The sequence below is a fragment of the Stegastes partitus genome, unplaced genomic scaffold (genome assembly GCF_000690725.1).
Source record: "Stegastes partitus isolate 25-593 unplaced genomic scaffold, Stegastes_partitus-1.0.2 Scaffold79, whole genome shotgun sequence".
In the NCBI taxonomy this organism is placed as follows: Eukaryota; Metazoa; Chordata; class Actinopteri; family Pomacentridae; genus Stegastes; species Stegastes partitus.
Window position 1 is genome coordinate 116819 of NW_007577810.1, and position 26808 is coordinate 143626.

General features: G+C 41.7%; 3 protein-coding genes across 5 annotated transcripts in view; 1 reads left to right on the forward strand and 2 right to left on the reverse strand.

Annotated features, from left to right (window-relative positions):
* Window positions 1–260: 260 nt before the first annotated feature.
* cabp1a (calcium binding protein 1a) lies at window positions 261–9071 on the reverse strand. Of its 3 annotated transcripts, none has more exons than XM_008276672.1 (7): window positions 8325–9071; window positions 3014–3044; window positions 2279–2422; window positions 2066–2175; window positions 1876–1950; window positions 1692–1764; window positions 261–675 (listed from the first exon to the last, which is right to left on the reverse strand). In XM_008276672.1, exons 1-7 carry the CDS (start codon window positions 9069–9071, stop codon window positions 650–652), a joined length of 1206 nt encoding a protein of 401 aa, XP_008274894.1. In that variant the 3' UTR covers window positions 261–649. The 3 variants fall into 3 exon arrangements, with proteins under 3 accessions (XP_008274894.1, XP_008274896.1, XP_008274895.1); XM_008276674.1 differs by lacking the exon at window positions 8325–9071 and adding an exon at window positions 5972–6004; XM_008276673.1 differs by lacking the exon at window positions 8325–9071 and adding an exon at window positions 4823–4957.
* A 1516-nt stretch (window positions 9072–10587) lies between these two features.
* asphd2 (aspartate beta-hydroxylase domain containing 2) lies at window positions 10588–15490 on the reverse strand. The gene is made up of 3 exons (XM_008276675.1): window positions 14544–15490; window positions 13968–14081; window positions 10588–13775 (listed from the first exon to the last, which is right to left on the reverse strand). The coding sequence occupies exons 1-3, from the start codon at window positions 15406–15408 to the stop codon at window positions 13645–13647; spliced, it is 1110 nt and encodes a 369-aa protein (XP_008274897.1). The 5' UTR covers window positions 15409–15490; the 3' UTR covers window positions 10588–13644.
* Window positions 15491–22549: 7059 nt separating this feature from the next.
* ggt5a (gamma-glutamyltransferase 5a) overlaps window positions 22550–26808 on the forward strand; it is a 14896-nt gene continuing 10637 nt past the window's right edge. Inside the window, exons 1-3 of the mRNA XM_008276677.1 lie at window positions 22550–22772; window positions 23375–23502; window positions 23614–23712. Of these exons, the coding sequence (XP_008274899.1) occupies window positions 22606–22772; window positions 23375–23502; window positions 23614–23712 (394 nt within the window). The 5' untranslated portion in view covers window positions 22550–22605. The remainder of the gene's footprint in view (window positions 22773–23374; window positions 23503–23613; window positions 23713–26808) is intronic.

Below are 26808 nucleotides of genomic sequence, written 5' to 3' on the forward strand. Positions count from 1 at the left end.
GAGTCTCGTGAATATGAGAGCTCTTTGTCTTTGCTGCATGTCAGACAGTGATGTTTTTAACAGATTGGACTGGCACAGTGAAAAATCACCTATGGTCACACAGATACAACACAGATGTGATATTGCCACATGGGTTCCTTGGTGGAGCACCAATGTCACACAAAGGTGGTTCCACTTACAAGTTCTAACATAATGCATACTGTGTGAATATATAGTGAAATCTTCAACAGTGCACTGATCATCAACTTCTTTCTACATACATTCAATCTCCCATTCTGACGTTGTTGTACATCGAAGGCGACAGTTTGCAAGACACTTATCTATACCATGGAGAGGATGAGACAGGACACCAGCAACCTATCCACACAGGAAGATATTTAGTGAGAATTAAAGTGCAAAAACATAAATTAGACAATCGTCAGCTAGGCTACAGCAAATTCCGCCTCAGTTGAACCGGAGACTTTTCAGGAAGAACACTTATTGATTGAAAGTGTGAGGTGACTCCTCGCTCCAAAACATTCAAGGAGTTTCGATTCCAGTGTCATTCAGATTTGGATGGCTCAGAGGGTCTTAGCTTGTCCTGTGTTGTACTTGGTCTAGTTTAGAGAAGGACACAGCTTCACATTCAGGACTGATCATCTCCATGATCTTAGCGAGACATCATTCGTACAAACTCTGTGGAAAGAGAGGAGAAGGAGGAGGAAGATGAAATGAAACTATTGAGCCACATGCTACAGCAGTGGCGCCCAAACTGAGGGTCAGGCCCCTTTAGGGAGTCATGAGATAATGAGACAGGTTGCAAAGTGATTTTAAGAAATTGCATAGAATTTAAGAGCATTTAGAAATGAAGGAAAAAATGTGAGTCTGCTACTTTTACATACTGTATGTTTACTCAGTACTGTAGTGTAAACATAGAGATTACTTTGATTGATCCATTCTGCTAGTATTCTATACTCGATTACTATAAAATATTATTATGGTTGTTAGGCTGTTGTGTTATTTTGTGTTGTCATAAAATCTGTGTTTGGGTTGGCCTATGAGTGTCTGTACATGACTGCACACAATGCTGAAATTGCTTTATCCACCTCCAGAGATAGTTGGGGTTGTGAGTCTCTTGGGACCAAAAAGTTGGGGGACCCCTGCACTACAGTATACCTTAATGTTTTCATATTGTCCCTTTATCAGCAAACTGATCAAGGGCACAATATGAGAACTTCAGGGTATACTGTGGTGCAGGGGTTCCCAAACTGATCAAGGGAGTCTCACATATCTCCACAGTGTGTCTTTCAAAATTTTAGCTGAAAATACTGAAAAGATGGTTTATTTCACTGTGACTGTATAACTCCTGGTTTCAGGGCTGTTCTAAATGGGCTGTCTTGCTCTGAGAACCAATGAGCTGCTGCTGCTGTTGCCGCCCCCTTCAGGAAGAATATGCCATCTGCACCAGTTCATGCTGGATGACTATTGGTCAGTCATGTGTTGTGTAGGATCTGGGTAGAATTCTTACAGGCTTGTAAAGCTGGGAGGCTAACTAGTTGTAAGGGGACTTGAGTAAGGGCAGCAGTCAGTGTCCTCAAATCTTAACCGTCTTTATTTTACACCTTCACATTTCTATTTATTTATAAAAATAATAAAAATAAATTTTCACCAGATGAGACCTTTAAATAATTAGTTTGTGAAAGCTGTTTTACCTTCAAAGTCAACAAGTCCGTCACCATTCAAGTCGACATCCCTTAGGATATCTTCTACCTCCTTCAGACCTACCTGGAATAAAATAAACAGATTGGCAGAAGTGAGTGGAGCACCACACACAGTGGCTATTCATTCAAGAACATTTAGAGGCTCTCTGTTTTCTCTCTCTGATCCAAATCTTACTTGTTGGCCCAACAGCTTCCTCATTGCATCCCGCAGCTCAGAGGTGCTTATAGCACCATCTCCGTTTGTGTCAAACTGAGAACAACAAGCAGAAAGGCAACATGTAAAACAAAAATTAAAGTTAAAACTGCACAGCAGAGACCAGTGCAACTGAAACCAGTTATCTGAATGTGAATCCAGACAGTCTTACCTCCCTGAATGCGTCTTTTAACTCCTTTATTCCGATCATGTCTGCAGTTTCAGCGAGAAGTTTTGGGCCCATCAGCTCTACGAAATCCTCAAAATCCACATGACCTCCCACTTAACACAAAGAGATTTTGGCTCAGAATTTTAGACCTCATTGACCACAGAGGATACAACTGTATGCATAAAATATAAATATATAGGATAGTTATGTCCTTACAGTTCATGTTTATCTGCTGGCTCAGTTCTATCAGCTCCATCTCAGTAGGCATGTACCCCATGGTCCTCATACAGTTTCCCAGATCTTTACAGCTGATGAACCCGTCCTTGTCTTTGTCAAACTCTTTGAAAGCATCTCGCAGCTCTGTTATAACAGAAGTCATATTCATAATTGAACTGCATGGCTCTTATCTTACTCACATTGCACTTATGAATACAAATTCTGGCTTCACACGTGCATTTACATACGGATTGAGCAAATCATTGATATTTAATTAAAATTTGCAATATACAATAACCAAATTACAGGTGCTGCAATTTTTTGATAAAGAGAAAATCTGTCATATGGTAAATTAAACATTTTGGTGGTACAGGGCTGCCGTGGTTTGTAAATAATATATTCCACATATAAGGGAACATGTTGTTTGGCACAGCCCACAGTAAAAGTTAAGTCATTATTTACCTATTTTCTTCAGTGGAAAAGAAATGTTAAAACATCAATTTCTACAAATTCTTGACTCACATTGCAATTGCAGCATCTGTCAAAATAATGGCAATATGATTTTTTTTTTTGCATATCTTTCAGTCTTAACTCACACGTTCATTTAAATTTACTTTGTTCTGTAAAACACATTGACACCTCTTGTTGTTTAATTGTTTTAAAAAATACATTTTTCTTTGACTGATTAGGTTCAGCACAAAAGGAGAAAAGGAATATTAAGGGAAAAAAACTTACCATCCATTTCTTCTGGCCTCAGCTCTCTGTCCTAATGAGAAACAAAATTTGATCATTTGTTAGTACAACACCAGATTAATGACACATGCCCAACACATACATCATGACACATCATAACACTCTTCTGTATATGAACTGGTTGCAAACAAACCCCTGACAGCGCTGTGACTCGACTGATGCCCAAATCTAAATCGGCAATCTTCTCCATAACAATCCTCAGTCTTCCTGTGAACCTTGGCTAAACGATGCCTCTCAGTGAAAGTGGTTACAAGCAGACTGAAACTATCTCACATCGTGATGACAAAACTTCCAGGCATAAACAGGCTGATCCCTATCAAGCATGACTGGGAACTATAACCCTGATGTTCACACAAGAATGTGACTGTTTCTTTTCTTTTTTTTTTCTCCTCCAGCGCTTGCTTACAATGAACGCAACCTTTAAAGGGCAGAGAAGGAGGCAGACATATCCCAGAACCCTGAGGGGTTAACAGCAGGAGCAGTGAGAAGTCTAAACACAACACTGAGTGCTGACGTCGGGCCTGAATAACTATCTGACCGGAACCACTGACACAGAAAACACAGGAGGCACATGAACCCAAAAAACCAGCCGACCCAACACAAATGCATTCGGCGCTCCGTTTGTCAATGCATTAACCATCAGATTGGATCAATTTGCACAAAAACCTCCATCACTCTGCTGTTTTCACTGACACATTAAATGTACAAAATCCTAAATCCACTTGTTCTTTTCATGAAAATAATCACCACAATCAATAAACACATACTGCAGACAAACACATGAGCTGTGGATTGTGCAGGTGATGTGAAAATGAAAAGGAATCATTTGGCTTTTTGAGAAATATAGTTTTTAGCTTTTTCTCAGAAAGAAGACAATATTGATGCCACACTCATACTTGCGAGGAACATTTAAAGCTACAGCCAGCATCCACTTAGCTTAGGTTGGCACGAAGAGTGTAAATGAAGGCAAACAGCCAGTCTGGCTCTGCCTAAAGGTGACAAAATCCACCTATCAGCATCTCTAAAACTCACAAATTAACATGCCATATCTTTTTCTATGACATGGCAGATATGATAAAGTCTTGGTCAACTAATAGCTTGACAAATAACATCCCATAAAACCATATCGCTCTGGTATTACGATTGTTTGCAAGGATTAAGCAAACAAGGCACAGCATGTTAATTAGTGACCTTTTGAGGTGCTGGCAGGGTGTGATCCTTGGACAAGGACAGACTTGCTGTTTGCCGCTCTGTGCAGTCCTAGCTGTAAACTCATTTAAGCAATTTAAGGCTCCAGGTTCATATTTAACTGACAGACCTAAAACAAGTATCAATCTTCTCATTTAACTCTCTGAAAGAATGCAAATAGGCCTGTTTCCCATAATGTCTAAATATCCCTAGAATGTTTTGTGCACTCACAGCACAAACAGTTTTGTCTCTGTAAGCTGCACAGTGCATCTGCATGGCTTCACCTGTTTAACACGTCACCTGTTTCAGCTTGAAAGGTTAGAAACTGCTGATCTACAGCAGTGTACCAAATGTAAGGACTGCTGTAGGGTTCATGAGCATTGCATTTATTATTTGTGAGCTTCTGGTTCAGTCATCTTTCTCACTGGACTGTTCCCTAATCACAGCTGACAGGATACCACTCAAAAGATCGATTTTGATGGAAAACAGGGTCTCTACAACCTCGTGGTACAGTTATAACTCCGGATTATGTGACAATAATATAAATCCTAGCTTTATTATGAACACAGTAAATGAAAAGGGTGTTTGTCCAGACTTACGTACAGTCTGCCTGCACTTTTCCATGCCTTTACTCAGGAAGACACAAGTTTGTCCCAGTATGTTGCTCATGAGGACGCAGTTTTGAGTCATGGACACAATGGAGTCCTGATAAGGCCCAAGATAGCCTGACTGGACCATCTCCTCACAGGATAGCACCCCTCTGAATCTCCTCTCAGCATCCTGGAGCATCTTTTCCAGGAAGGGGATGCAGAGACAGAGCAGAATGGAATATAAATATAAATTGAGAAAGGATTTGTGAGAATGGAATGTCAGCGTCGACTCTCTTTATTCTTTACAAAATGTTTTAAATACAAAGACACAGCTGTGCTTGTATACTACGGCACAGTCATGGTTAAGTATTTTCTGTGTGTGTGTTTTACAAGTGCATACGTAAGAGAAACAATGTTGAAAATATGAAAACATGACAGAAAGGTAAATGCATCAATAAAACAGCATGTTGCCAACTTTCCACTCATCGTTCATAACAGTTTACTTGCCACGTTGTGCGGACTGGCACCTCACACCTATACACTGTCACAGGAACAGTAAACACACTCAGAAGCAGAGAATAGGCGAGCCGAGGCACCAGAGACTGAGCTACATGTGTTGTCATCACGAAAAGACGTTGTGCTTTCAGGACAACAGGACATGTTTTCTTCTAGGACATTCAGTACTTTTTTGAAAATAGTTCCTGTTGCACACCGAAGGTCTGCCAAAGTCTGAAACCATTAATCTAAATACACAAACTCCACTCCAGAGCCAACTATACACAGTGCAGCGGAAGGATAGGTTTCACTGCAAACCACTGACATTTAAAAGTGTGGATGTTAAAATTCCTCAATTTAAAATGTTCCCGGCATAGCCATGACATGCACTGATTTGGACTGTTTTTGTTTATGGATATAAAAAAAACTGAGATAAAAATATTCTAGCTCTTCTATGGGGTTTAACAGTATGATGACTGTTTCTGAGCAGAAAGAATAAACAAACCTGCACAAAAGCTATGCAAAATTCTAGCCAAAATCCTAAAAATAGCACATAACTGCTGCCCAGTTTCACTTACAGGTGTCACTTTTAAATGCACCACAAAATCCATCAAACAAACTGAAAAAGATAGGGTGTAAAAGTGCAACACGCTGAATACAATCTTACCGTTCTCAGAGGCCACTCTAAGCAGTTTCCCATACCAAAGGAGAACAGAGGCACTAAAAAGGAGCATGGGGACTTTTTCTCCAGTGAGTTTGCAGTTTGGGTTGTGAGAGGAGCGCAAACTCTGGTTTCAGCAAGACCCATGAAGACTGGGGTGCTAACCTGTGCCTACAGCTGAATCAAAAACACTGAGGTGCTGCACTAAATGAATGTAGCAATAGTTCCAAGGGCACGGGAAGAATGAGGGAGAGTGAGAGCGACAGGGGGGGGGAGAGGAGAAATAAGAGTGAGGGTGAGAAGCTAAATGAGAGAGGGAAGTGGACCAAGGAAGAAATGCCTATTAAAGGAAACAGGACGTCTCGGAGATATTTCACCCAACTGTTACACCGACCAAACTGTTGGATATTCTTCAAGCGACGCAGACAGTTGGGCACAGATTTACACTCTAAGTATGACCATAAATATGAGAAATGGGACAAGAGCTTGAAGCTTCTCTGCAGACAAATTCACCCTCAGCATTAACAAATGTGCAGCTGACAGGTAACCTTTTGCATCAAGGTCGTGCACATTTTGTGAGGTGCTTGCTCTTTCTGTGAAAATCTCTACCAGGCAAGTTTACAAGAACATTCTGTAATGACCTACTTCCAGTCTTTCTGTCTTCCTCACCTGCACTCTCCAGCTCTAAAATAATTTGTCCATTTGCAAGCCGTGAGACTGCATTTGAATCACACTTTATATTTTCTGCACGTGCCTTTGTTTTTCCTGCCTCCACCCCCACACTTCACACACATCCTCCTCTGCCCTCTGCAGGCAAAGACAAGGTCACTCTGACCTCCAGCAGCCACATGGCATCAAAGGAAACACATACAAATACAGCGTATCTGTTGCAGGGGAATTTTATAGAAAAATATTTTTCACTGCATAGAAAATTAATGAGGAGAAGAATTCAAACTATTTTTTTTCACTGGCTACCATCTGCTCACGTGTATTTCCGTTCTGGCTTGTCAAGCCACTACCTAAGGCCAGAACGGTGAAATCCTATTTACTTTGGATGCATTGTTCAGACAAAATGCCAAAGGCAGCGTTTGTATCTCTCAAACTGTGCGTTACATTTCTGCCCGTCATTGAACTCCTCACCATCTACAGTAGCTGTCTCATCAAAGACCTTTTTCAGGTCACGCTAATGTTTTCACAGAACTGCTCACAGACTGACTCATGGGTTATTTGTAGAGATGGCTTTTATACTATAAGTACTAGAAGATGTTTCTCTTGAAGCCACAAAGGATGATCTCCGTGTTCCCATACTGAGCCTATTTTATGACTTCTTATTTCAGCACTGCATGCAAATCATCTTCCGATTCAGGATCTGACTAAAACCCAAACGACGTACATAGACACAAATAAACTCTTTGGAAGAGTCTGAGAAAATGCCTTCAATAAATAACATCTTATCAGGAGTTTACACAGCACGCTGGAGCTTTGTGGGGATTTCCAGTGTAAAACTAAAGCTGGCTGCTTTCACAGAGCCTAAATTATGCAAAATGGCAGCACTGATATGAATCCGAGCACATTAAATTGAACTCCTTTTCTTCTGTATAAATAGATTTGTGGCTCAAAATAGAGTCTCCATCACCCGCAGGAACATCAATGCAATTGCCTTCAAACGCAAAACACAATCCCTGCAGTGACTGAGTGATGCAAGGACATGAATATACAAGTATATTTTTTGCATCTGACCAAACACACATTAACACATCAGAGATTTCCACCTCTGTGATACTGGAACATTTCATTTGCCCCCGGCGCATCCACTTCAATAAGAAAGAGCTGCCTGATTGAGAAAGTCTGTAGGAGGTAGTACTGTATTTGAAATTACATAAGAAATGAATGCGTAGAAGGAGCTTTTTTTTTTTTCTCCTCTATAGTCTGTCCAGTAATGACAGTGTTTGCAGACAGCATCACAGAGCATATTAGGGTGTATTGATTGTAGACAGGACGTCAGTGAAGCCTCAGTTAACCACTTCATACCTGTGTGCACTTTTGTAGAGATACCAACAAGGCAGTTTTCAGCAGAGGAGCAGCAGTGAAATGAATGCAGATGATTCTTTCAGATAAAGTACTAGAAATGGATGTTGTGTTATTTAAATCATCCTTTCACAAGCCTTTCAATCTGTCAAACCCATCCAATAGGCCCTACACTTAAGGTGAAAAAGGGATTTAGGTTTGGGATGTCACTGTCACAGCCTGTCAGGGAATCTGCACTTCACTCACCAAAGCTCTCCAAATGAATATTAACCAGCTGACCAAACTGATGTTCTTTATTTGCTGTTCCCTGAAGCCTGTTTCAGGGCCTTACCTGCCCGAAGAGAGAATTGAGGATGGTGCGTAAATTGATATCGGATGCAGAGGAAGCAGCGCTGGACCTCCGAGAGCGACGAGAGGACCTGCTGGACAGCGGGACCAGGGAGCAGGAGGACGGGGATGGACTGCTGACCTGTTCGCCGCTGTTGGCCAAACCTGCGCCCTTATGGCCCCTCGGCTCACAGAGAGGAGCCCTGTCGTCGTTGCTGTCCGACAGAGAGGGCACCCTGGGGACCGGGCGGGAGTGCGTGTGACAGCGACGGGGATGCTCGGGCTCCGGCGGTCCTGCTGCCGGCGGACGGTCCTCTCGGTTGTGCTTTCTGCGGTGGTGGTGTCGATGTGTGGGCTTGGACGTCCTGCAGCGCTCCCTCACACCTCGGCCTGCCTCGCCGTTTGGCTCCGGCGGCGGCACGGGAACTTGGCTGTGAGGAGCATGTGACTTGCACTTGCCCCGAGTGGCTGCATTATTACTACTGTCCTGGCTGCCGACGAGGGACGGATGGCACAGGGGTCTCCGGGCGCTAATGTCGCACTCGGCCGACCAGAAGGACTCCTCGGCTTTGCTGCTGCTGCTGTGGAGTGCAGCGGGACGGTGGTGATGCTGGTGCTGATGCTGATGGTGATGCTGACTTCTCCGGCTCTCTGCTGTATGTTCGGGGAGGTGTGTCGGTCTCTTCGCCGCCGCCGAGGAGGATTTCAGTAAGGAGGTTGTGGAATCAGATTTTGGAAAGGAGGCGCTCATTGCGGCGGATCTGGTGTAGTCTGCCTCGGTGGGTTGCTCATCGACATCACTTGCCGTTGTCTCTCCATTGTCGACACATATTCTCCAGCAGAGCCTGCCCGCGTTAAGTTGAGCTACATTTCACCACCTGATTGCTGTGCGGCGGCGGCGGCGCGGCCGGAGCGCGCACAGACAGCGGGGCACACACGTCGCTGCAGAGCGCGTCACCTTTTCATTGATGTGGATGTTTCTCTGTGGCATCGTGGCAACGACGTGGGTGTTGACGGTAGTAAGACAAACCAATGGTCTGCAAACTTTTTTATGAAAAAGTGACACCTCCAATCAGATTAGGAGCTCAGAACAGACAAGATAATCCACAATAAGAAAAAAAAACATGACACTTCTACAATTCTTATGGATGTCAACACAAGATCCGTAAAGAACAATGGGATTTAAAAAAAAGAAAAAAGAAAAAAAGAAAGAAATAATAAAAGAAGTTTTGTGTCTCTGGTTGCTGTCACTGCTCCCCTACATTTGAATAAAATAGGAGAAATTAAACTATTCAGCACTTTGTCTGGATCCCAGCTGATCAGTCCACACAGCTCGAGATTTATAAGACAGACATTTGCATTTCATCTATGTTTTTATAAATGACTATATAAGTCAGTCAAATCAATGCATGTTGTTCAAATGATCATCCTTGTACTGTGTACCAGTCTGATGTTCAACTTGGTCCGCCTCCAGTATTCTGTTCTCCTTTAAGAGGTCATCTCACACCCTGGTGTAAGTAGCCTAGTAAGCAGTTTGGTAACAATAATTATCTAACTACTGCATAGTCCACTTTAATAATTCAAGAACTCTGACTTTGAAACATAATTTTGTGCCCATAAAACATGCAGCTTATGTAAGGTCTTTTCAGTGCTGTGCCTCAGCCTTATTAACTTGTGCCTCCAACCACCAGAGCTACAGGCCCAAACGTGTAGGACTGCGTATGCCCCTTTAGAGAAGCTTTTAGAGGCAAAGATTTCCTCTGATGTGTGTGGGGAATCCTCCTCTTAGACTGTAGAGAGAGGCAGGGACATTGCAGGACCAAATGTTAACCTGCAGGCTATGTATATATTCTATGAACCCATGAGTAATGATGGCACCAATGTTTTTTATCTGACATTAATTATTACCTCAGATTTTTAGTGCTTCTGGCTTCATATCCTCTGGAGGCACAGCAGGTCTGACAGGAAATAACTGCTGTGATAATGAGAAAGCAGAGCAGCGACAACATCATTGCATTGCTACGCCTCCCTGTGCCACCACTATAAAACTGCATCTGGATGAAAAGCGGTAACACAATTACTCTTGTCTGCCTCTATATTGCTTAAACTGTGCGTATAATCAATACTAGAGTAGAATCTCCACAGAAGACTTAATTCTCCTGGAAAGCTTCCCTCGGCAGAGTGTAGCAGAGTGAACACTGTGAAGTCAGCTTCTGGGTTCAGATCTGTGATGTTTGTGTAAAAGTGAGAATTCTGACACCAGCTGGTTAAATAAGATACTCGACCATTTATTAAATGTACAGAAATACTGTTCAAAATCCACACAAGACTGTGTTAAAGGACAAATCCTTAATCCAAATGTAAACAAAATGGTTGCCCCATCGTACAGTGGAAAGCAAATGCTTCGGGAATGACAGTTTTCATACTCTAAGGTGGATTAACAGCACTCTTGATTTTAAACCTAATTATGGACAGCTCAATGTGAGTGTCAGCGTCATCTGATTCTGTAAACAGCTCATAAACGACCATAGCTTTGTAAACATTAGAACTGAATAGATGGGTATCTTGAATTGCAGTGGACTAGTAAAGCTGCTGAAGATTCGTTTTAGACTGTGCACATATATCCATGAAGTGCTGCTGAAGGGTTGTGGATTTAATAATGGTGCTGCAAAATCACAGGAATTAAAAAAAACAAAACAAAACAAACATCACAGTACAACAGGAGATAGTACTTCAGAAACATTTTACAGAATATACGAATTTAATCTATCAAAATGACTTTATGGTTTTGAAATGGGGTAATGAAATGCAATCACTTTAGCTAGAAATCAAGACAACACAATAGTCAAAGCATTGAAGACAATCATTTCAAAACATCTCAGACCATTCACTTAGTTGTTTTTTTTGCTTTTTTGTTTTTACCTCAACCATATTTACAGAAATACAAACCTGATATCAAATGCGACCAGATTACAAGAGTTTAGTAAATTTACCAAAAACGCTTCATCTCCAGTGTTACAGCACAGGCCGACTCACACAGTTTGACCTAAAAATGTGCTTATCTAACCATGTCTTGTGAAAGCAGGACTGATTCTCAAAGGGGGAGCACAATTAACTACCACACTGGCAGGGTTCATGACATATAGATGTTAGCTGCGTCTGTAAACATTCAAATCATGATCGACATTGGACCTCAGTTACCAAACTACACACGTATAAATCTGATATTGATAGGACAACATTTCTTTGTAGCTATTATAACACTGTTACAGCACTATCTGCAATGCATTTTGTTTAGATATCTGTAGAACAATTGGCAATTTAGTAAGAACGCCGCACAGTGCATCCTGTTGGTAACCCAGCTCAACATTAAATTTAAAGACATATCCTGCTTATTTATTTATCTATTTCACACTAATTGTTCAATTCATGTTTTGATAAGAACCTTTTGCACAATTGACTTTCAATCACTGGAGCAACAATTCCTTTCCTGGATCAATAACTATGCTGTGGCTTTGTATAAATCATAATGTGCATTACAATCACAGTATGTCAACATTCTGCAGGCAGGAGAGTGTCCAGTCATTCATAAAAATGTAAACAGTCTAAAGTTTATCCTATATGTGAAAGTGTTTGTGCAAACTTTCAGACAATGGCGTCTTGATTTTGAATTAAAACTTTTACGAGCGTCTGGATGTGGTGAGTCATATAAAAAGTTGAATTACCAAATTTCTTAGCCCTTGCAGAAATGTATGTTGCATGTCGTCACGCGCCTTTCTTAAAGCCTGGGAATAAGCTGGGGGCTCATGAATGCGAACTCAGTGCCAGGCAGCTGTGGGCAGGGGGCCTTAGCCCACCCAAATGTGCGTCTTAAAGTCCCTCTTCGGTCATTGATTAAACTCCTAAAAACTTGCTTCTGCGTACCAAAGTCACATATTTAGATGCTTTTTTTCACTCAAATAATTCTCTCCTGTCTTAAAATGGCTTAGATGAACCTCTACACGTTGCTTCCTCTACCATCTACGAAATCCGTGCTTCTCTCTCCACCCTGCCTTTCGCCACTCTATGCATCTCAAGCACACCAGCTCACCCACAACTCTGCTCAAACACTCTGAAACTGGTCTAAACTACACAATAACAAGTTGTAATACTGGAGTAATTCAGCCATACATCTCAGAACCGGGAAGTGGTTCTGAAAAAGGACACGGATACAGTAAGCTCCAAGCTTTAGGTTTGTTACATATAAAACCTGGGACTCTAAATCTGCGTTTTTGAGACTGTTATTGGTACACTGCAGCTTTAAGGTGGGAATGGTGTTGATTGCTTGTTTTGCTTATGATGTGTCTCACAGCATATAAAAAACACCACAACATGGGCATGTTAGAAAGAGAAAAAAGGATTTTGTTCACAGGGGTCTTTAATAATAAATGAGAGATTTTTTTTCTTCAGCCAATGGAAGGTTGTGCAGAAACTTCTTCTGATTGGATGAGCAAATTACAGCCAACCAGCAAATTTCTGGTTACAAATCTACTTGTCCAACCTCTGGGCTCACCAAAGTTACTCACATATTATTTCTATCAGCCCACTATAACACAACAGGCTACAACTGGCCTTGATTCAGTGTCTCCAGCTCATTTATAGCTAATAGAATAGTTTGGCCTATAGACCCATATATGCTGTGAAGCATAACAGCAGAGGAGTGATACATTATTGTTTGGCTCCCTAAGAGCCACTTAACGTGTCTGTAATACACTTTGCTCTAGATCAGCATACAGTGGTTTAAATAACAACCTAAATAAATACGATATGAGCAGTACATATAATCTTAATAATCACTTCCAGAACTGGCCCCAAACTTAGAGGATGGAAAAATGGAAACGTGAAATAACATATTTGGTGGCAACTGATCGCTGGGCAACATTCTTAGTGTTCAGTCATGGATACACCAGTAAACATTCAGCGATTGAAAATTAAAACAGCGACTTTTAAGCTGAAATGCCACCGGCCATAGTTTTAATACACATGAATGAAATCACGGCATAAACTACTGTGCATCTATTATAGTCTGAAAAGTATGCACTTTAAAGTATGGCTGCATTTTACACAACTGTACAGACAAAAAATGCGATTGATAAAAGAGGCCCAATGTTTGGTCATCTGCTAAGAAGAGTTATGAGTAATACTGTATGAGCCGGAGATTATGTACACAGTGAATGTGAGAGCTGGTCTGGAGGCAGAAAAAAAGAGTTGCTCCCCAATCCTACAGACACTTCCCTAAATGCCATCTGTCTCTTGCTTGCTTGGACATGGTTTCTCACTCACACCTATTTTCCCTCCTTGTCCTCTAAACGGCCCGGAGTAAAAATGTAGTCCAAGGCTTGTCTCTCCGCAGCGGCCACGTTGGGGTGCCACAGGTCCACCATGAAGACCACCCTGGGGCCATCCTCTGCACCGCCTACACACAGAAACAATGCAAGACGGGAAAAATCAAGTTGCGTTGTTTGGCTAAGACCCATATCAGACTCATATAAAAAGGCTATCCATTTTCCTCAGCCAGCTGGATTATACAACTTTTAGGTCAATCCTCTTTCTAGGAATGAACAAACGACACAAGGCAAGAAAAGATTCAACTTTAATCCAGTCTTACCCTCATGGAAAGCCCGGTGGAGGAAGGAGTCATCGAAAAGCAGACAGCTGCCCTCAGACCAGCACTGTGGCTCTCCACCGACGACCAGCTCACAGGAAGGGGGCACTCTGAGACCTGCGAGAGAAAAAAGTCCAGCCATGTGCCATAATAGCTAAATAAATGCATTTGAAAGCATTTTGTGCTGCTATCCATCTCTAAGCTGATATATCTCATACAAATGCACAGTTCTTACAGTGTTCTGTATCAATACAGTTTGCTGTTTTATAGGATCTTACCTTGCTACATAACAATAAACATCCCTATTTATAGCCATCTCACAGAGAACAGATGGAAATAGAATCAAAGCTCAGGTGAAGTAAAAACAATAATTTTTTTTTTCATCATGGGACAATTTAGCCGTGTTCCTCCATGACTCAGGAGGATTTAGCACATCTGTCTAAACACTACAGCTGCTGATTCACCGTGTTGCTCCTCCTCCTCTGTGGTTAAATATGCTTATTACTGAAATCATCTGCTCTTGTGTTGAGTTAAATACACACTGAGCCTCATCAGTTGCAGTTCACTAGACCCTCTTACCCAGGTGGCAGCGCAGCCTGACATTTGTCGGACCGTAATGCTCGGTGATGAGAGCTCCAGGCGTCAGCACAGAGAAGCAGGCGTTTCCGAACACGTTGTTGGCGATGAAGGTGCGCAGCTGGCCCAGCACCCTCCAGGCCCGGGGACATCTCCTGACATTAAGAACCAGAGGGGTGCCTTGGTTGACCAGGTAGTAGGTCCACCACTGCCCACGAGGAGTGCTGTTGGCCTTCCACCCTGGTGGGAGCGAGGAGCCGCTGCGGGCTGGAGGTTGGTGGTAGATGCTCTCAAACTCAGCCAGTAGGGCGGGGAAGCTCTGCTCCAGCAGCTCCACGTCATGTCTCTGCACTTCTCTGGAGAAGAAGGGGGCTGACGGTAGGTCGGGGAGGAAGAAGACCTCTGGCCGCTGGATGGTCGGTCGGCTGTTGAGGTAGCGGCCTTGGTCTCGGACTCCTTTGTGCACCCTGCCCATACCTGACCAGGTGTAGCGCTTGGCATAATCCTGCAGGCTGTGATAGAGCCTCTGGTTCAGACTCTCCCCAGCGCTCGTACAGCGGAAGCACTCTGACGACTGGCAGAAAGCGAAGCCGTTCTGCTCCTCCAGCAGAGACCCATGCTTCCCTTTGCCCCTGCCGCGACAGTCTGAACTCATGAAACCCCCCACCACCCCTCCGATCCGGCCTGGCCCGGCCAGGTACCTTCCGCGCAGGGGGCTTGAGCCGTGCTCCCGTCCCACCCTGTAACAATACCACATAAACAGCAGCAGCACACACATGGCTATGGCAAAAGCACAGATCTCACACTCCCTTATAGACTGCATCCCTCCAGCCACCATCTCCCTCACGCTCTCTAGTGACCACTCCATTTCGGCTCGTCTCCGGACTGCTGAATCGGTCTGAACTATAAAGTGCTGATGAAGGATCAGTTAACGCGTCTTTTCTCGATTGAAAGGGGCCTTAAACCACACGCAGGGTGTCAGTGTCTCTGGTGTCAAGCAGCTCTTATCGCCCCCCCCGATGTAAACAGTCTGCTGATTTGATCTGACACACTCGCTCTTCAGCCCTAACATTTCAGCTCTCTGCAACGAGGGAAGGTTTCTACTTGCATGATGTCTGGCTGTGCGGTATTTGTGTTTCTCCCTCTCTTGTTCTTGCAGACAAATGCAGACAGACACCGCGCCGTAGGGTTATCTGCTCCCTGAAAAACAAAGACAGAAGAAAGGGGGATAGGAAGAGAAGAGGATGTTGGAACTATTGTTAGGAGGATGCTGTGATTGATATAAATACTCCAAACTCTGATGCAGGTATCATTACACTTTGCTGTGTGTCTGTGAAACACATCTCCCTCTTTAGAGTTGAACAGTAAATCCCCCCCCCCATCCTGTATTCACCACATGCAAAAACACACCTGCTGAAACTCACCCACACACTTCAAAATGACTGCACCCCATGAACACACACACATACTGGGAACACAATTTGGAATCCAGCTCCACACACACACACACACACACACACACACACACACACACACACACCCCTGTACTGCACTGTATAAAATCATGAGTCATGGGCACATTGCTGCATTTAACACAAGTCTCTCCCTTTTTGTAATATTTTTTGCGCACCACGCACACGCACACACACACGCGCGCATACTGAGCAGTGAATTATGTAAACGTAAACAGTGTTGATACCCACCCACATTCATAATTGGCATTCATAGGTTGCTCAGCAGGAGCTGCATAAACGGATCCTCAAGGGGAGGGAGGGGGGAGAGCAGTAGTCTGTGGAATCGTATGCTGTCTAAGTATATATATATATATATATATATATATATATATATATATATATATATACACACACACACAAAGGCTGGATTACATGAGTGTGATTATATAATGGTAATGGACCGGCAGCCAAAACGCGACGAGTGCAATGCGTCAACTGTGATCAGAACTCCACGATGCGCTCTCACCAAAAATGGTCGGGTAATCCTGCTCCAATAGATCCTCCCCTACATCCTGTCTGACAGCATCAAGACGCCCCCACATCTCTCTCTTCAAGCCCCCTCCAACAGGCTCCCACTGCTTTCAGGACATACTGACCACCAAAACCCAACAAGAAGCCATGTAAAACACACACACCCTGCCTCATTCCTCCAAACACTCCACCGCTCCCCGTGTAATCTGACCACCAGAGCCAACCAGGGCCAAGCTGCCACACCAACTGATGAACCAACATATCGATGAGCTGCACCCGTTCAATAAGCCTTCGGTAAACAAGCAGCGAAGATGATTTTTTCCCCCCCTTTTCCTGAAGCTACGTGGATGTTTTGTTTTGCGCTGGTTTCGTGCACAGGTTTGCGTCCATACCTACTCAACATTCATGACTGTGGCCAGTGGAGAGGAGAGGCGCACAGGTGTTTCTCCAGGCGAAGCTGCGCACCACTGCAGTGCACAAGGTAGACGGATATCACTCGGCAACATCATAGGAAGGAGCTCCAAAATGCACAAAAGAAGTCCTAACTGGGGACGGACAGCCGTCCTGCAACAGAGGGGGGAGGAAAAAAATGAAGAGCTGTCCTACCGACGGCTGGACTCCCTGTCTGGCTGTCTGTGCCGGACAGCAGCGGCGGATAGGCTTAAGATAATATTGATGTAAATACTGAAGCTCCAGCAGAGAGAAGCCACCCAGCGTCAAGCCAGCGGAGGAATGAGCGACAGTAGTTCCAGTGGTGCCTTTCAAAATAAACGTCCCTGTGAGGCGGTGGAAAAAAAATCGATTGTAATTAGCAAAAAAAAAAAAAAAAAAAAGCACCACAAGTCCAAACTCCTCCCATGTGCGTGCAAGTCAGTGGTGCAACGATTTAGCTGTAAGTCAGTGCAGTTTCATTTTGATATTGGTTGAAAGGGTCCACTGAGAATCTTGGGGTGGCACAGAAAAGTAAAAGGTATGACTGAATTCTATCGTGCTGTCGTAATTCAGAAATTGGTTGAAAATTGTCAGGCAGACATTGTTCTATGATGCATCCACACACACAGAAATGTCACTACTGCAAATATCCTGGTATGAAATGTAAGATCTTCCTAATAGAAAACAACATCAGAAAATCTAGTACGACAGAAATATAATCTGACTTCAGTAAATGGATGACACTGTTACAGTAAAATAATTCCCAGCTGTAATAAAGCTCAGACTTCAGCTGTGTAAGAAATTATGTTAACCTTAGTTGATAAACTGTGGCTCTGAGTGTGACAGGCCACTAGTCTGAGGTGTAGAAAAGTGCACAGTATTATTCACTGTTAGATCCTGATCCATGTCAGCTATCATCTACAATTATAGATAACTGATGAGGTCACTACTATGTTGAATAAATCCCCACAGCTATCTCTCTTTGGAGACACTCCTGTGGCTCCTGCTGTTGTCTGATGCTGCAGGGGTTTAATGAACTCAGAGGAAAAGACTCCCACAAACAGCTGCAAGCAACAAACCCAACTTCAGCTCCTGTTAACATTTTGAGGTCTGTGTGCGTTTCTGTCAACTAAAGGCACAAACTGCATCATTTGTGCACTCTGTGATGTTCGTGGAGGTGACATATAGCTGGCTGCTGCTATGAGCATGCCTTACAGGCATTAATACTGCTTCTACTTGCACTGGGCAACATCAGAGTTTCAGTAAATAAACTTGACTTATCAAATCTGTGGTGGCCACTGACATTTCAGGGGTGGTTTGCCCCCCTTGACCCATTGGAAATGTCTCTGATCAGTTAAAAAAAAAAAAATTGTCTGCCAGTTTAATGAACATAACATACTAAATTGGAAAACAAAACCAAAAAAAAGGTCAAAATTCAAAGTGGAGGTGGCCTGACTTTTAGTCCTGTGGGCCAAGCTACAACCATGTTGAATTCTATTATTCGGTTTTTCTGTTTTGTGACAAATATAGATATTTGTCCCAAAACTCAAGCTTCAAATCTCTTCCTACTGTCAGAGGTGACATTCTAACCAGCCACTTTGTTCACAGGCTAAATAGCAGGTTACTCTCCGTGACAAGTACACTGACCTTTATGCGTAAAATCGTTAGTACTTACCCTCAGTGTCCTTGTTTATATGTAGCTATGCCAATAGAACCAACATAAATCTGTTCAAGTTTGTCAGAACCCAATGCATCACCAATAGTTTGCTTCCTGTTTTTCAAAAAGCCTTGAGTTGCAGATTTAGGCTCAAGTCTTGTTGATCCTGCTGTCTGAACGATACTGCTGCTCTGACAGCGTTGATTTATTAGTATTGATATATTCTATTGATCATTTCCCAAAATGAGAAGAAGTCACTTTTTGCGTATTTTGAGTCAAGCCGGGGTCAGAGCGCAGGGTCAGCCTCACTAAGGCTCCCCCGGAGCAGGTAGGGTTCAGGACCCAGCTCAGGGGCCTGGCAGTGGCAGCTCGGTGGTGCTGGAGCTTTAACTGATCAACGTCTTAAAGCCTTAACCACTGTTCCACCACTACTCATGACTGAAAACATAACGAGTGCCTGCAGAAAAAGTACAGTAACCAGCAAAAATGAAACTACTATTGACATTTTTTTTGACATTTACTATTTGACATTTTAAGCTTTTGCAAGAACCTTTAGGTAGTCTGAATTCTGGTTTTACTGTAACAATTCAACTGAGAACTTTTAAAGCAATATTTTCTGCTTTAAGGAAGGATAATAGATCAGAATAACTTGGTATTGTTTACCTGAAAAACCTGAAAAAAAAGATTTTGAGAATGTATGAATTATTCTGTCTTTTGTCAAGCAATATGCAAAAATAATCATCTTCTGAAATGCAAGTATTTAATTCCTATTAGTTATATAAGATATTAAATTAGTTTTAACATTTTATCTGTTTGCTGGATAAAAATAGCAACTGGATAACATCAGCTTGGACACTTGGAATCATTCACAATTCTGACAAGTTATAAAAAATTACTTAATTAACTAGAAAAACACTCAGAGAGCACAGATCTCCTCCAAGCAGCTCATTTCCACCACATTGTGATTTCCAGCCAATGCTAAAGTCCTGCATTCATTTTATCTACACTAATACATTAATGGATAAGCAAAACATACCTTTAGCATTTGAATTAACATTGATATCATTAATAACAAGCTGACGGAGTGATGAACGGTTGTTCTGTACTCTCAAATATTTTGTACACTTATGTTATTTCTGCAGTTACTTCCTGGTTTTTAAGCTGTTAGCTAACGCTATGCTAGGTTGGCATAACTACAGCCATGTTATTGATAACATAAACAGACGGGCTGTGTCCGAAATCACCCACTCATTCCCTACTCCCTACTCCCTATATAGTGATCACTATATAGTGCACTATGTAGTGCACTCTATAGTGAGCACCTCGGCAAAGTAACATTTCGGACACTACTTGAGCTATTAATTATATCGCTTGCTAGCCGCGATTTGTGCCACAACAGCATAGTACAAACACATCAAATTCACAGTTTTTTGCATAGCTAAGAAATCAAATTAAATCAAATTTATTGTCATTTTGCTGTCCATACCAGATGAGAGAGCGTTTCTTCAAGATCCAGTAACTTAAAGCAATTTAAATAAAGTGATCTAGTATGTCCAAATCACAACTGAGCGCCGCAATTTTAGCAACGTTCACTATCCTGATGTTCAGCAAATTCTCCCGGCTCTAAGTTTTGCAGAATGAACATCTGGGATAGACAAGACACTCAAAACGTTCACTCTCGCTGTCTCCTGAAGGGCCAGCCATCTCATCTAACCCATCTAAGAAATGGGTAAAATTAAATTTAACAAAACAAACGGGAATTGTTCACGCTCTTGTTTGTCTAGTTTCCATTTCCTTTCGCGCAATGCATACGGTCCATATTGCTTGGCTAGTGACCATTGACTGTACACTACTTTTCAAGGTGCATTGTGGGATATTTTGAGTGCACTATGTAGGGTGTAACATTTGTAACTTAACATTTGGACACCCCTACAAAATGGCCTACACCCTACATAGTGCACTATATTGGGCATAGGCAGTGATTTCAGACACATAGCAGAGATATAGTTGCCTCTGCTAGCCATGATATGACATTTTTGAAACAGTGACCTTTGACCTTGAACTGAATTATTTTTGCACTAATTGACCCCAAAATCTAATCATTCTAAGGAGAGGCCATTCCTTGCTCACCTGGAAAATATCAACTTGTTAGAGACGCACACACACACAGACAGATGGGACTGATTACTCTAGCAAAATATACATAACAAAATAATTACCCAATTGAATTAGTTAATAAGGTAATGGATTAATTGATAATAAAAAATACCTGAAGCTGCAGCACCACTAAAAGCCTTGACATCATGTTTCCAAGCGCGTTGATCAATGCTTTAACTTTGAAGGTGACAGTACCTTACTTCCTGTTTCGGTCTAGTGACTCTCTTGAATTCTTGACTTGACTGATCTGAGCTCTTCCGCATGTCTCATGGCTCGCCCATCGACTACCGTTTGACACAACTGCAGACAGCATTTCCCAAGATGCATTGCAGCTCTCCTGGATTTCACCCACAGAGCAGCAGCTTGATGGAGATCGTTTGTGGCAGCAGCAGAGCCAGCAACTTTCCCTAGAAGCGTCCAACTGAAGATCTCACTGCTGAAGATCCACCATCCATTCTCTGGCAGCAAAACCTGCAACTGGAGCCTCATAATTTTACAGGAGCATCACTTTTTATACAGAAAATATAACAACACAGCGTATATATCACAATACAGTACTGGATGTGGGCTGGTTTTGTATTTGTTCAACACCAGTAAAGTTTCCTTAATAATTAAAGTTCATATAACCTAACTGGAGAGGCTATGTATTTTTATTTTTAATTTTTATTTATTTATTTATTTATTTATTTATTTATTTATTTTTTACATTTTTTGAGCAAAGAAACTAATCCAGAGTGCTCAACAATTCAAACAAGTATAGTAAAAGTGACACAAAAGCATAAAATAGGAGAAACAGTCCAAGGCACCCTTCTGGCAAAAAAAGTTAAAAAGCCTTCATTCAGGAGGTTCCTGAGTCATGATAAAAACATAGACAATTATTGTATTTGCTAAAATGAATCTGAGATACTATCAGTACACAACCTGTGGATTACAGCCTGAGGAGGCTGTTTGTGTTGGTTATATTCAAGGTTTCTTTATTTTTATTTTTTTAAAACTTGTTTTGTGTAGAACTTTATCATGAAAAGCCGTCTGACGAAAAGCTTTTAAACTTCCTCCCCCCTCAGAGATTGCCTTGGATCTGTTTTGCTTTTTTAAAAAAAAAAACTTCCTTTTAGCCCTAAAAACAACCAATACAAACAAACAAACTGACTACAGCTGTGGTGAATCAAGGGAAATGCTTGTACATCATTAGGGCCCACACTGAACCATGTCAATAAACAATTCTGAAAAATTCAAAAGTAACATTTTTTGAAAGCAGAAAATTCAAATATAGCCTTTCTTTGTAACTGCCTCAGTTTTAGTTGTGTTTGCTGGAGCTTTGCTTTGCAAATCTGGAACATTTTAATGATGTAAAAACCTGTTTTCCCAGCCAGGGTATCCAAATAATTCAGAAAATTTCCTGAACAACTTCCAGTAAACACCGTCACCTTTAACCTTTAATTTGCATTTCTCTATTAATAGAAAGACCCAGGAAAGGTGGGCTACTTTAATCCTTTCCTTTCGTTTATTGCCCATTGGGGTTCTTGATGAGTGGAGTGTTTCTGCACTGAGTTTGGACTTTAACTCCGTTGTGAGAGATACCGATGCAGGTCTGGAAGGAGCTGAAACCTCCTTAGTGAGTATTTAACGACCTACAGCCTCCACCTTTATTCCTCCTCCTCCTCCTCTTCGTGCGCTCCGGGCGGGGGGTGGAGCCAGGCTCTGCGTTGACCAGCCCTCCTGACGGGGCCAACGGTCATTCATAGAGTCAGACAAGGTGTAACATTTAGAGGAGCTAAAACCATCATGATCCGAGGAAACGATCCCCAGAAGAGGCTCTAAGAAGAAAACAGCCATGGCGAGGTCAAAGGCGAGGGTGTACACTTGTTGCGCGCTGCTGCTGCTCTGCTTGGTTGCTATAATTGTGTGTATCGCTGTATTTGTGAGGCGCAAGTGCCCAGGTGACACATTCTCAAACGCTGCTGTGGCCGCAGATTCTGGAAAATGTTCAGAGATTGGACGGTGAGTCACTTCACTTCACTTCTGATCGTGTTCTGGACAGTAAGGGTCTTACGGTGGCGCAAAAGACGCACAGTTGGCTCACATGTCTAGTCTGTATGAGAAAACGTCAGTGACTGTTCTAGTTAATTCATACTGATAAAGTATTTCATTTTTGTAAGACGTACCTTCAATCCTAGCTGGTTGACAAAGTTTGATTTACTTCAACACGTGTTTTTCTGAGTGTGGTACTTGGATTTACGGTCTGCTCAGGGACACAGTTTGGTGTTTTGGTGAGGTTAAGAAGCCTGTTGTGGCTCATAGAAAAAACAACAACAAAAAAAAACTGTACCCAACTATCTTTAAGGATCTAGTCAGCCTGCATAATCACGTTTAGTTCATATATATTTTCTCCACATTAACCTACAAAACTATCCATACAATAATCTCGGGATTTATTCTAGCAAACATGCTCCAGTGAAACAACTTCACTCCTACATAACGATTCATACAGAACAATGCTGAATTACACAACGGGGCACCAGTCTATGCAAAACAAATTCATAATTTCCCTACTTGGAAGCAAGAACAGACTGACATTGAAAGTGATGCGTAACATCTTCTAGAGACATCCTTCAGAGAGGAGGCTCAGCGGTAGATGGCGCCATTGCTGCGCTCCTGTGCACCTCCATCATGAACCCGCAGAGTATGGGCATCGGTGGGGGGTCCATATTCACAGTGATGGACAGCTCTGGTAACAGCACACATTCATTCAGCCCTCTCTAATGCAGCAAAAAACTAACGAGCGTCCTGCTGAGAAGGCAAGGTTAATTGATAATGTCTGGTCTTTTTTTTTTTTTTAAAGGCAAAGTGAAAGTCATCAACTCCAGAGAGACTGCACCCACAAAGATGAAGCCTGACCTGCTGAAGTTATGCGGCCAACCCTTACAGATGACAGAAGAAGGTAGTCTGCTCTGCTTCCTCTGACACAAGAAGTCATAAACCCCCCTCCTCTGCGTCTGTTCATTTCTACTTCTGAAGAGAGTTTTTCTTGTTTTTCTTGCTCTGGTTGTTGGCATGTGTTTGCTTGCAGGCTAGTATTTACTACATAAGGACGCAATGTTCCTGTTTTTAAGTTTGTCTGGTTTCTCATGACAAGAGTCGCACATCCTGTCGATCCTTACTTGGAGATGTCTCGTTTTTGTTATGATTCCTACACAGTCTGATTACATACGAGGGGCCCAACAGTTCCAACACGTGAACTAGGTCTCGAGCTGAGTGATGAGCCAAAATCACAGGCACAGTAGAACAGGACAAGCATTAGTGTTGTTGCCACATGTGTACATGTAAGCCTGTTTAATTATTACAAAATCCTTTGTTTGGGAAGAAAATTAGTGAAATTAAAATTTACAGAGCAGAGCTAAAAACATAATCTTGTAAAAATAAATAAAGATATATTTGAATCTAAAATCTTAATCAGTTACATAGCGACAAACAACAGCTGCCTGAAACGGTATACAATAGTAATGTGCAGTATCACTTCAGTATCAAACGATCCAAAACTGTAACACCTTACAGTTACTGCATTACTTTTAGGTAAAGCAGTTGTGTATTTACGCTCATGTAAAATGAATATATGACAGTTTAGATTGACTACATTTTAAATACAGGTCCCACAGTAGGAAAAGTACCCTTCATTGCTGAGATTCACATTTGTTTGTCTTTTTCCACTTACATTCATTTTTGTCAACGGATTTAATCCTCCTCAGCATGGAAGATAACAGTGCTGAGCTAATTTCTGGAGAGTTTTACTATTCTTTGGAGTCGAATGTTATTTTTTTCTTTTGTAGTTGCTGTTTGCTGGGTGGGTTGTGTTAAAACAACATTCGTCTTTAAAATACAACAAAGGTGTTCTATTCCATTCAAGTCAGGCAACATGCTTGGCCAGACCACAGCTTCACTTCCTCTTCCTAGGAACTCGAGTGTGACTATGGCAGTGTGGTTTGGATTGTTATCATGATGGAATATTCCTCTTCTGCTGAAATTCTGCACACTGGGAGTCATGTGGTCGGCCAGTAGTTTGGCTTAGATATTTATGGATTCCATCTGTAGATGTTATCTCTCCAACACCTTTTGCACTCACACAGCCCCATATGATCACACTCTCACCTCTGTGCTTCACTGTCAGGACCATGCATTCACTGTGGTAATCCTGGCCAGGTTCACACCTAACACACTGGAACCTGTTTGAAGGGAAGAAACTTGTTTTGGTCTCACTTGACCAAAGAATGTGCTTTGAATATTCATCAGGTGTCTCTTCATGTTCTTTAGCAAAGTTTTATCTTGCAATCAATGGCTTCATTCTTAGACGCTTCCCACATGGAAACTCTTCCATTGATAGTGCCAAGTCTAAAACATTTGTTGGCTAACTTCTTTTTTAGTTGTAACTGTGTGTTGACTGATTTGTAGTTGGTGACTGATCTTTCTGTATCCTTTTCCAACATATTGAAGTCTCACAATCAGATTTCTTAACTCTTTTTTCATGTGGAGCCATGATGTAGCCAATGCAGATCAACAAAGTCCACAAGCCCATACCTGAGAAAGTTCTGATGTTCACAGCTCATTTTTGACCATGTTAATTCGATTTGGCTAATCACAAGTGTACTTTATGTTGTTTTAGTGATCAGAGGTGTGTTCATTATTGTTGCATAGAGTATTTACTTTGGGGCCTTATTTTCAATATAGTCTTTCTAAAGTATCTGTTTTTCATTGTTCAAAAAATAATCAAAACACTCAACTGTTGGTTGTGGGAATCTGGATGAGCCATAGCAAAAGCAATCAAAGTATTTGTCTTTTGTATTTTCTTGAAGAATCAAAGGAGTAATAAAGAATAATAAAGAAGAGAAATGCAGGGTGAATATTTCAGCTGAAGGGCAGAGGTCCGACACCAGGCTCGTGTTCAGAGGTCCGACCAAGATGCAAACTTATACTAGCATCTGTCCTTCAAACAGTACAGCTTGACCCTTATCATGCAGATAACGGACACTCATCAGCCGAGGAGTCTTCGTCTCTATTATCAGATCTTGGCCCTTGACAAGGGACACAACAAAATCACATGTAACAACAAAATATTACCAAAACATGATCAGGTCTATTGCCATGTGCTGTGATTAACAGGCATGCCAAGGTTTGTTTGTGATCATCACATAACAAATACAATTCATCCAAGTCAAAATTAACTTAGAAATAAAGCAATTATTGAGAAGCGATACAGTTTTTATATTTTACATGTAGGTTATATATTGCAAATGGAGTGTACTCACTTTTATTGTAAAAAAGGAAAAGGTGCTATTTGGAAATCTGACTGAAAAGAATTCAATTCAGTTTTTTTTCACGGTGGATAAAGAAAAATCAACAATCTCAAATGAGGATCTTGAAGTCAGCATCTCTTTATTCAGCAGAATCTCAGTGTTTATATTCTTCTGATCATGCTACCTATGGAGGGACAAGGTCGCTCTGTTCTGGATAGTTTGTCTTTGTCTTGTCATTGGGGGATTGCGTAATGTTTGTCTTTCACCTTGCGTAGGACTGTATCACTAATTTTCCCCTTATCCGTCACAGAGATGTAACTCTAAGAACTCTGTCACATTCTCACAGACTATTAGTCACCTGGATAAACAGAAAAAACAATCCTCATTATTTTTCCATCATTTGTATAACACCAAATCATGACATGTCTTCTCAGGAGATTTTACATTACCCCACAGTATGAGACGTTTGTGGAAATACTCAGAGCGTAATGAAGAGAGCTTAACACATTTATTAGACCACCACCAATGTAAGGTTTATACCACAGCTTCCCTAAATAAACAGCATTAGTAATGATCAAATTCATATCTTATGTTTCTGCAATGGTCAATACACCAGTATTTAGAAGCTCTTTAACCAAAATTATATTTTTAATGCTAAAATATAATAATTATTGGTATCCATTAATTTTCAGATTTACTATTTTGCAAAAAAAACCCAAAAGTATAGTACACTATTATTTATTAATTAA